Raw genomic sequence first — 11,719 nt, 5'->3', positions numbered from 1 at the left:
ATTTATGAGTCCCACCTGACTACTGAACGGAGGAGTTAAGGTTCACCATGCTGGCTGCTCTCAGTTTTTGAGATGCAAACTTAGAGAAAGGGCATCAGGCTCGCAGAGATTCTCTTCAGAGCACTAGTAAGGGCACCAGACTGGGCAACAGGATGTGCTGGTTCAGTTCTTGGAGTTCTGAATGATTCATGCTTCACTGATTTAAGAGGCTACTACTCTCAGCTGTCTTCTCGTGCCTCTGCCGCAGCCTAATAAAATAAAAATCTGTTGCAGAAGACTAGGACAGAGCTCAGAGAGGCAACTTCTTACACTGTCCCAGTATAAAACACAGGAGATCATGAGTCAGAGTCTGAAGGCTCTGCCACAGATATCCCAAGCAAGCCAGAATTGGACATTCATCCAAGTCCCTCTGGGAAGGGGAGATAACTGCTTCCTTTCTCCATTTGCCAGTTCTACTTAAGCTTTACATCAGGAGAAGGCCTGCCTGGAAAAATACACATTTCTGCAGTGCTTAGCAGAAGCTTAATGAAGCTCAACTGAGTTTAAAAAAAAAAAAAAAGCAAGCACTCCTTGAATTCCCAAGTACACAAGACAGTGTTTCAGCATGACTTTAATTATAAGTCTTTTCATGCAGATAAAAAGTCGTTTTATGCAGATATGCTGGAAGAGATAGGCTTCTCCAGGACAAACCTGAATGAGAAGACATAGTTTCAGAGTCAGTAGTGCTTGGGCTGCATATGAAACACCTGTCAATTCAGACATTCACACAAAGCATCTTATTTTTCATAGACTACATGAAAATCATTTTTTGAGCTTACTGGAAGATGGGGGAGTTACCAATATGAGTGAAGATACAGGCAATTCTTAAAACTTGCTTTATAGCAAGCCAGCCCCGTGTCAGCCATGAAGTGATAGGAAGTAGAAAAGAGGCATGAACAACAGAGCAGAGCCAGTGTTCTGCCCTTCAAACTATAGTCAAAGGCTGCGTCACCCACTTCAATGCCAGCCACGCAGATGTTCAGGCAGGATTCAATTATTCTAGTCATGCGTTGGCCCAGCTTCACATCCCTGCTCCCATCTAACATCGCATATCACAGCAGTGATACCTCAGAAAAAGGGACCCAACGCACGCTTCCCTATTACATTGGCAAGTGCCTGGCAAAGAAGCACCGTACATGAAAGCAGGTATTTCTCTGCTGCATACAAATTACATGGGCCTTAGGGCACATAAGCCTCGCCTGCCCAATAATTCACAGTTACTCAATGGGTTGAATCAATTTACAAACAAGCATTAAAGAATGTAACAGCATGACTGGCTCCTCAGCTATGTGCTCATCTGAGAGTCTTACAAAAAACAATAGGCGACTGCAGTATGGTCTGAAATCATTTGAAAAACATCTTCCTCTGGAAGTCTATGCACTTGTTTTTATGACTGTGTTTACATCTATTAAAGATTAAGTAGCTGTTTGAGCGTGCCTCACTAAGGAAGAGCAATTCCTATTCACAGATTGGGAAGACGTCCCAGTTTTACCATTCATGTATTTGGGATTTTTGTCTGCTTTTCTTTTATGCAACAGAAAAACAAGGACAGAGAAACACCTATATGGATAAATGCAAAATTCAGTTGATTGATACCAATGTGTATAAGTGGATATTCAGGGACTGTGAAGAAGCAAGTTTTTCAAAAATAGTACTTGCAAATAGAAGCTCACAGAGGGAGAAGGCAAACTACCACTGAAGACAGGAATTCACTGGGAGAAGAAACGATGACTGAGGAGATCATCTTTAGTCAACCCTTAGATCAAAGAAAATAGGACTGTAAAGGGATTTTGAGACATCATCTGGTCCACCACTGTTGCAAAGTAGGAAGATCCATATTTTGGTCAGGACCGATTATAGGGAATCTATTAAAAGCCTTCAGCAACAAGTATTAAAAAAACAAGGCAATCTACTCCAGTGCTTCAGAATCTTTAACAACAGGAAGGTTTTTCTTCACAATAAACCTTAACCTAAACTTCCTTCCCCACTGCAATTTAAGTCCATTATTACTTGCAATATCCATACTGGACATACAGAGCAATTCCCTCCCTCTTAATTTTTTTTTTTGGGGGGGGGGTGGTTTGGGTTTTTTTGTTTTGGTTTTTTTAATATATTTACATAGTTATATCTACTCTCATCCCTCTTCTCTAGGCTAAACAATTCCGATCTTTTAACCTTTCCTCATCAGTTATGTTTTCCAGACCTCTGATCATTGTGTTGCTCTCCTCTGAATTCACCTCAATTAATGAAAACAACTTAGCTCCACAGGAAACCAGAAGCCTTCCAGTTCTGCACAGCCTCAGTGTACCTCTTCAGCTTTATAATGGTATCTAAAGATAGATGGAATTTTTCCCACTGAAGGAATTACACTTGTTGCTTATTCCTACTACTAAGAGTTTATTTTCTCAATAGAAAAATACTTGGATTAGTTCAAGAAAATTACATCAACTATTCTCATACATCCCCACTCCCCACCTTCCACTTCCCCGCAAAGCACTAATGATCATCCAGCAAAAAAAATCCCACTGTGCAACTTCTAATTGTGAGCAGGAAGGCTACAGTTGGTTGACCCAAGAATGAATTTAAATGAGTTACAAAGTCATTTTTAGAGAAACAACTGGTTCAGGGACAACTGGTTTAGGGACACTGGATGTCAGTTATTGTAAAAAAAAAAACAAAAAGTGCATACAGATCAATCTTTGCTTTTTCATTTTTTTAGTGTTAGCATCATCATTCAAAAACACTCTAATTACATTTAGCCAATCTAAATGCCTCAAGAAACAGAAGTCTCCATTATGGACCCCAGTACAGCATATCAGAATGTAAGATGAGGAATAAAGACTTAAAGACAACAAAAAATTATGTGAGAGAACAATTAAAGTGACTTAAGGGAATAAATCCCACTTCAAGCTACTCAGACTCACATTCTTAAATGCGTTAGGTACTTCTGAGGTGTTGGGGGTGGTGTCTAGAGCTATTTCCCCAAGTAAATTATTTGCAATAACAAGACAAATAGCAAATTCCTAACTGTATTACTCAACTCTCACTCTTTTCCCACTTTATATCTTAAGATAAAAGTTATAAACTGTTCCTTGCTGCTACTTTCCCCTCAACTCCAAAAAAAGCCTCACTTGCCAGAGTATACATATATGCCCAGCCTTGTTCCCTTTATTTTTTTGATGTTTGGGGATTTCCAGGAGAAAGCGTTTTAACTTTTGCTACATGCTTCTCATTCTGTTTCATTCTACATTTGGCTTCTACAATCTCACAGGAAGTGTCCAAGATAATCAGACAGGCATCTTAGGTTCAAACCTCTCCTTTCAGTTGCAGCCTCATGACAGGAAGAAAAAAGTCCCTAACTCCACCCATTAGGGTAGCTAGACAAATGCAAAATTCTAAGCATAGACAGACATGAAATGGAGTTCAGTACTTCGTCCTAAGTTGAGATCTAAAAAGCTTAGGGAAGTTCAAAACAAATATTGCAGAAAGAAAGGAGCACTGCCTGTACATTCTTAGGAAAATAGTTAATATGGCTTGCCTTGGTGAAGACATTCTCCCATTTATACAGATAGGAATCATGACATTAACAGTTCTACCACTAGTGTTCTTAAAACTGGAAGAAGGATTATATTCATCCTCCCTCCTCCCCTCAAAAAAGTATCCCTGGAACGTTAAACAAACACAGTAAGCAGAGAATGAGAAGAATTAACAGAATGTGTACACATGTATTTGTTACCATAATGACTTCTCCACTATTTTGGTCCTGAAAACCTCCTCCTGGTCCAGGTTTACAGTACAGTAGCAATCCCTCATCTTGTTTGGCCCCGGATACGTAGGAAGATTTTTGGCTTCGCCTAAAGACAAGAAAGAAAAAACCCAGAGGATTACATATTAAAATGTTATCCATAAATTAGTCATCTGTCAACTAATGCAATGTCAGCAACATGGCTAAAGCAAGGATTACGTTGTATTTTTCTTCCGAAATGTTAAGTCTCTGTTAAACTTAGCAGCAGTATTCTGTTTCCAAGGCAGCAGCTCCTGACCATCACCGAGTTTAGAGCTCAGCAGTAGCCAGCAACAACTCAACAGTTTGTTGAGTCCAATTTATTCGCATGTATTTGGGTGCATACTGCTTCCTTCCAGTTTGTGTTTAGGTTTTGATCAGTCCTCCCATAAGATACCAGGAACACAATACAACATGGTAATAAAGCTTTCCAATACAGCCCACTGATTTTATCCTAAAGGCATTACCAGAACACAGCAAATGAGGACTGACCCCCAGCTCCACCACTCTCCACAGATGTGGAGCTGGAAAACAAGTCACTTCAGTTACAGCCAACAGCCTTACACCACACGTTGGACTTCAAAGCACTCTGATGAGGTGATTAGCACTCGTGAAGCTGCCTAAGGTCCTCGCACAAACGTACCATGCAAGTCATGACTATTCTTCATCATAAACATTTGTTTCAAAACTGCAACAAGAAACATGTACGTATCCTATATTTAATACAGAAAAAAAAAAGAAAAGAGACCGGATTGAGGAACTAAGGGTAACCAAGAGACTACAAAACACAAGAGTACGAAACAAGAATAAAACCACAGCTTTCCCCTCTACACATCCATTAATAACCAAAGCTAGGCACTACATTTCCTTGGCAGACTGATAAAATCAAAACTCAGACAGGAAACTGGGTAATGCTCCTCATGGCTTTGCTAAAGCACCTTAGCACTACATGGATGAGTGCTAAGTTTTGTCTTTAGACAAAACTTAGAACTATCAAAGAATGACTAAATGTAAGTCTACAATGCACGTGGCCTTATTTACCTTCACTCTTCCAGTACCCGGAGATTATTAGCACATACCATGGGAACTAGATCATTCTCTCCTGGTAAAAATACAAGGAATAAAAATAAATATAAACATAAAAATAAAAATGCACAGACCAAGGGAACACAGGTTTGTTTGCCAGTAGAGAAGGGAACTCTAAATGACAATAACAAATATAACTTTTTATCGGATGTCTGCAGCTCAGCTTAAGTGCATTTTACTAGACACATGCCTTTCCCAGTCTCCAGCTCCCAAATAGCTTTATACTATTAACAGAATCATCTTTATTCTTTCAACCCTATCTTCAGTAAAGAAAGACTTTTTCCTTTCTGTAGATTTGCTCAACAGCACTCTGATGCATATGCATGTAAATACTGAAGAACTACAGCAAGGAAAGATTAAGCCAACCTGCATCCTCGGCTTTAAAAGAAAAGCACAAAGCAACACAGGACTCCATGTCTTCCTGCCTGTGATCTCTTTCTGGCACACTGTTCACACACTTCTGCTAACTGACTCATGACGTGCCCCTGGAAACACCACACATCCACACTTCTCACAAACGGCCTGTATATGGGTGATCGTATATAGGTGATCGTACATGCGTACATTTTCTAAAGCTAACCATAGAACATATAAAGAGGCATAGAAAAGGGACATGAAAACATTGTTTCAGACAGTAATGCCTCACTTCAGAGTTCTTCTAAATAAGTTTGCTCTCTCAGCTCAGCTGATGCAACTTGATCGCATTCTTCCCACTTCCTTCAGAGTTGTGAGACATTGTATTAAAAAAAGCTGTCTCCGCTGTAATTCGAAGGTGTGACTGGAACATCTGTTGGCATGCCCAATGTGGCTTTAAACAAAGCTCAAGTATTAGCAATAGTTTAACTGCAACAGCTCTAGCCAAAAATATATTGAGGATTATTGATGGCTTGCTCAGCCTGCATTGAAGTCTACTCTGCCGTGGTAAACCTCCAACTTTTACTCTTGTTAGTTGAGTTCAGGTAAGTTACAAATCAAATGTACTAGCCTCACACATGCTGACGTCTCTGAGTTTGTCTCCTCTCCCCAAGTCCCAAACATCCAAATTTCTCTTATCTATTCTCACATTAAAGTCACGTGAAGACAGCCTCTTTTCTGGATGACTGGGTAAAGTTCCCCAGAGACAGCGAGCGTGCGTGTCAACAGGAAGAGTTTCAATAGCAGAACGATAAGGAAGTCTTCCTCTGGGGCTGGCACACTGTTCTCACGGTTCTTCCAAGAGAAAGGGACAAAAATTTTCAAGCTCAAAATTAAACCAAAAAAATATGCAGTTTCCCTTTTTCTGCACTCTTCCACTTCCTACTTCAACACGAACACACACACACGAAACCAATTCTGGATTTTGTGATCTCGATTTCCAGTTTTCTGAAGTGCACCACATTCACTTAAGTGCCTAAAGTTAATACTTAGTCATGTCGGAGCACTCCGTAAGAACTGTATTTTGAAAACTGAGTTCTCCTGTTTGTTAAAAGACTTAGAGTAGAAAGGCCCACAATATTGAAACCTAAATGCAATGCAAAGGAAGACACCATTTAGTATCACTAGAAAACGACCGCCTGCACAGTCTGTACAGCAAATTAAAGCTCACCACCATCACAATATTAGAAAGTGGGGCACAGAGGGAAGATAGAGGGAGAAGACATTTTACAGTAATTTCTTTCTTCAAACTGGAAAAAGGCCCTGAAAAACCACTGAGACTAGAACAAGGGATTAATTGACCAACCCACTATATTAATCATGTTACTGACTTGAGTAGTGGCTTACAAAAAAAAAAGAACATGGTTTCTTCCCAATGCTGGCAGCAGCCAATGGCTGTTTAGATTCCTCTAGCACTGAGCAGTTGAGAAAGAAAAATTTGTCAAGCTTTCAAGCATAGCTAAAGACTCAGCTCTCTAGGCAGACATTTTATGTCAACAAATGTGCTCTGTTAGAGCTTCAGTTGCTCTTTAGATTCCTCCAAGACAAAAAACATTCCCTCTGTGGCACTGTTTTGCCATCTACAATGAAGCGGAACAGTTTGCTCAGTATTTTTTTGGTTCTGCTACTACTGAAATGAAAAAAAGAGAAAGCTCAGAATACTTGATACAGTCATGCACCATTTCCATATTCTCAACAACCAGAGCTGATGAGATCATTTAATTTGGACAAGAATTTCATCGTTTAACCTATCTGTATAGAAGGGACGTCTTCATCAATTGTATTTTCTAGAGGCAGCTCCGCTTCCCCCCCACACTTCGTATTTGTGAAGTACCTGTATGCTAGAGAATTTAGAGAGGGTTTGTAGACAGAAAGTCAATACGCTCACCTTTAAAACCGTCAGTTTTCCACTTCCGCTAAGAAGAAACAGAAAGTTTCTTAAGATGTCTGAGACCTTGACAATTTAAAACACACAAGCACTTTGTTTTGGAGCATAAGGCTTCCATTTGGAGCCACAGCGGCAGAATAATCAGTTCAAGTTTGCAATAGCTTTTGTCTCTATCCCTGCACTTCTAATACACATGGTCCTAATTTAACTGTGTGATGCACTTAACTTAGCACTAAGCACTTAAACCTAGAAAAGCTGATTTTAGCTATGGAAAAGTTATCATTAGGTATTTTGCACAAGTCTGTTTTTTAAGACTATCAATTCTGAATACCTCACTGACTTGCTATCTTGTCCCCACAAATGCTGGGTTACTACAGTTTAAAAATGGACTACCGTGGCAGCACATCTAGCTTAGCTTGAGCTAGGCAGAGGGAACGCAACAGGAAGGAAAAACTCAAAACCGTATTCATCTTCCTTGTTCCTTCCAATATTATACATTCCTGCCCTGCTAAGACACTGGCAATAAAAGGGAAGCAAGAAAAAAGGGCTCTCCTGCATATGTGGCAGAGAAGAGCACTGCTTAGATGCTTGGGAGCATAACTGGTAAAAAACAAGAAAAACTTTGAAGATGTTTCTAGGAATAAACAAATATATACGTACCGTATACATTTCCTTAAGGTTTTGCCACCTTAAATTTTTTGAAGCATCTGGTATTTTTAATTGAATTTAGATACTTGGCCTTGTGTCATCTTTGCTTTTGAGTTATTTCCCCAGGTGCAATTTTCTGAAAAGCAGAGAATATACGACAGCCAGGCATTATTTCTACCTTTTGGAACAAAATTTGCTGCTCCCGTGCTCCTAAGTATTGGGTCACCAGCACACATCTGCCAACCTGAGCACATCAAGGAAGACTTTGTAATGTGTTAACAAATTTAGCTTGCTATCTTCTAGCAGCAACATATTTGATTTTTTCAAGATGGCATGGTAGAATCATTTCCCAAATTATTTCAGAAAACAAACAAGCAAACAAAAAACTACCTCCAAAAAATAAACCCAATAAAAGCAGCTGAGCTTTCAATGCCGCAGCGTTTGGCTTCAGGGAGCATGCTGAAAAGACTCGAGTACAGAAACAAAATACCTAAACTCTGAAAAGGGCAATATGTCCAAACCAACAATCCACTTTGTTTCTGCCATATTCAGGAAAACACTCTTCAAAGAAGCTCATAGGCAAGCACGTCAAGAACAAAAACAGAGCAGCGATGTATGCCAAGAATGGAAAGCTTCTCCTGTTCTCCCTTAATAAGCTCTCTATACCAATACAGATGCTGGAATCTGAAAAAAATTATCTCAAGCACTCCTTTCAAGTTTTCTTTCTTCTGAAAAAGCATTATTCCTTCAACATCCATAGATCAAGCAAAAACAGAAAAAGGAAAATGTGTGTACACACACAGCTCCGATTCTCTATCACAATTTATGCTTAAAAAGCTCCTCATGCACAAAACCCAGCATATATGTAAAATATCAAGATGCCAGCAAGTTTATAATCAATATTTAAAGTAATTTTAATTAAAACAGAAATATAATACCACTCAATGTCAACTAAAACATGCAGAAATACTTAGAAGCACATTAACTTTTGTGCCTATGCGTGACGTTAAACTGAACAGAAACAGTTGCATTAAGTCGAATGTTGAGAAAGCAGTTCATTTTTTTGCAAGGTGTGCTTTTTGGGTGTGAGATGGGGATAAGGGCAGGGGTAAGACTGCAATACCTCAAGAGGGATATATTGAAAAAATAATCCATTTTAATATTAAAATGGTCATAGTTAGAAAACATCTATTCACATCAGAAACCAATTTTGTTACTAAACAGCCAATGTGATAATTATGTGAAATTAACATAATGTGTGAAAGCAGAATATACAGTTGCATTTGTATGTAATTCCTATATGTAGATATACCGTCTGTACCTCTCAGAATGGAAAGTTTCAATTAATTTTTGCCTTTCCAAATAGGAAAAAGCAATAACAATAAAAAAAAAAAAAGTGAAGTTCCGAGAACCGGTGTACCCAGTACGTGACTATGGAGTTAATGTAAGTAAGTAGCTTAGTATTCTTGTGTACTTTTGTAGTAACCTAAAAACAATAAATGCTTTTTAGGCAATATATGCCGAGCATCAAATATGTTCTCTCCACTATGTATATAGGTCACACAGCCTGAAAATAAGAAAAACACATTAAATTCATAAACATCTAATCAAGAAAATTTATATATTAAAAAAATGAGATTTCTTTTAAAACAGATGTGGCTAGAAACACTATTTGTCCAACAATCTCTCTATGCTTTAACTGTAGGTATTTATGTGTGCATAAACACACACACACACTTTGCTCTCATGGAGAGACAGATTGCATTAGATTTCTAAACCAGGTCAAAAATAGCCATCTGTGAACAGATTTTGATGATCTGGAAAATGAGATTTTTAGATGACCTCTTCTTAATCTAAGCCCTTGCCTGCCAGCCTCTTTCCACGTGAAATGATCATCACATTAGAAGACTCAGGGAAAGCACTTCCTCAACAAAACAATACTGATGACCTGGGCCTTAGCAACAACCCCAGAGCAACTTGATACCACACCTAGGGCTGCTTCAGCAAGTAACCAGCAAGGAAACAAAGCACGCTACATTAATTACAACTTTTTAGACAAGAGCATCACGCGGAAACCCTCTTGGCTTAGGGGCAATAAGCAGCATCAACCTCAAATCTGTTGGCTCTAAACTGAAGACCACCAGCAACTGATATCTCTGTGCCAAATACTATTTATACCTACTTACACCTAGTATTTACAATAGATTTTTACTGCCTTCACAGCCTAGTGACGGGAACATTTGGCATCCGTTAAAACCCCTTCTGCACAATCCACTTCACCAGTATACACGGTGCCATACTACTACACTTACCACCCTTTTCCCCTCACATGACTAAACTTCTATACCAGTTAGGAACCTTCACATAGATCTTCCTCTGCTCTGAAACCTGTTCTGAGACAGCAAATGACAGGCCTTTCTATCAGCTGTAACAATAGCTAAGCCTAATTAGCTATAGCGCCCATGGCAGACAGACTCAAACCTATCACTCAGAATGGCTGGTAGCCAAATTCCCTCTTTCCTATACGCGTGTGAACAGACATCCCAGTTCCCCTTTTGCAGCCCTGAAGGTCCAATAAACCATCCAAATATCTTGCCTTTACTGTTCTGGGCATAACAGAAGCAGCTGAGGATATTTTCACTGGAGAGCAATGAGAAGCTGCAGGCTGACAGCCTTACTTTTCTTGTAAGAGGCAACGAACACCGAGGAGGCTCAAAAGATCTTGTCATGATCTCAAGTACTTAAGTGCTCACAGCACAAAGGCTGTTAATCAAATCCCAGGGCTGAGAGGAAAGAGGTCTATGATGGTTGGACTCGATGATCTTGGAGGTCTCTTCCAACCTTAATGATTGATTCTATGATTCTATACAGTAAGTTCCATGAGAGCTGCTTGCAAAATTAAGATTTTAGTTTGTACAAGAGAAGCAGCATAATTCTCAACTCATTAATGTAACTGGTTGCATGCTACTTGCCAATATCATGGTCTAACAGTAGGAATCAGACTTCTCTGAAGATTCCCTTAGGATGGTAACTTAATCCCACAAAATAAAAAATGTACAGTCCAGCTGCTTTTTAACAAGACTGAAGCTGTTTTGTGTAAAAGGACACTTTGAAGAGATCATTTTAAAGTAGGATACTGCCAGGAAAAAGGTGTTCTCAAGGAGTTTTCATTCAAATTCAGCTCTGTGGCACTCCGGGGTTAGCATTCCAAGTTTCTTTGATGGGACTTTCTTGTATTTCTGCAGAAAAACTGATGAACTGAATTAGAAGCTGGAAGCCATTGTGCAGCGGGAGAGATATGACTTAGTCACCATCACAGAAACATGGTGGGGTGACTCTCACGATTGGAGTGCTGCAATGGATGGCTATAGACTCTTCAGAAGGGACAGGAGAGGAAGGAGAGGCGGTGGGGTGGCTCTGTATGTTAGGGAGTGTTTCGATTGTCTAGAGCTCAACGATTGTGATGATGATACGGTTGAGTGTTTATGGGTAAGGATGAGGGGGAAGGCCAACGAAGCAGATATCCTGCTGGGAGTCTGTTATAGACCACCCAACCAGGATGAAGAGGCAGATGAAGCATTCTACAAGCAGCTGGCAGAGGTCTCTTGATCGCTGGCCCTTGTTCTCGTGGGGGACTTCAACTTCCCGGACATCTGCTGGAAATACAACACGGCAGAGAGGAAGCAGTCTAGGAGGTTCCTGGAGTGTGTGGAAGACAACTTCCTGACACAGCTGGTAAGTGAGCCTACCAGGGGAGGTGCCTCGCTCGACCTGCTGTTCACAAACAGAGAAGGACTGGTGGGAGATGTGGTGGTCGGAGGCCATCTTGGGCTTAGCGACCATGAAATGATAGAATTCTC

At 39.9% G+C, this 11,719-nt stretch overlaps 1 protein-coding gene across 1 annotated transcript in view; it reads right to left on the bottom strand.

The window, feature by feature from the left end:
- The window catches only part of RASA3 (RAS p21 protein activator 3), a 96,613-nt gene extending 92,725 nt beyond the window's left edge, over positions 1–3,888 (bottom strand). Inside the window, exon 1 of the mRNA XM_009326264.1 lies at positions 3,776–3,888. Coding sequence (XP_009324539.1) covers positions 3,776–3,852 — 77 coding nt within the window. The 5' untranslated portion in view covers positions 3,853–3,888. The remainder of the gene's footprint in view (positions 1–3,775) is intronic.
- Positions 3,889–11,719: the final 7,831 nt, after the last annotated feature.

Source organism: Pygoscelis adeliae, unplaced genomic scaffold (assembly GCF_000699105.1).
Source record: "Pygoscelis adeliae isolate BGI_AS28 unplaced genomic scaffold, ASM69910v1 Scaffold156, whole genome shotgun sequence".
NCBI lineage: Eukaryota > Metazoa > Chordata > Aves > Sphenisciformes > Spheniscidae > Pygoscelis > Pygoscelis adeliae.
This window is presented reverse-complemented; position numbering and strand designations above follow the sequence as displayed.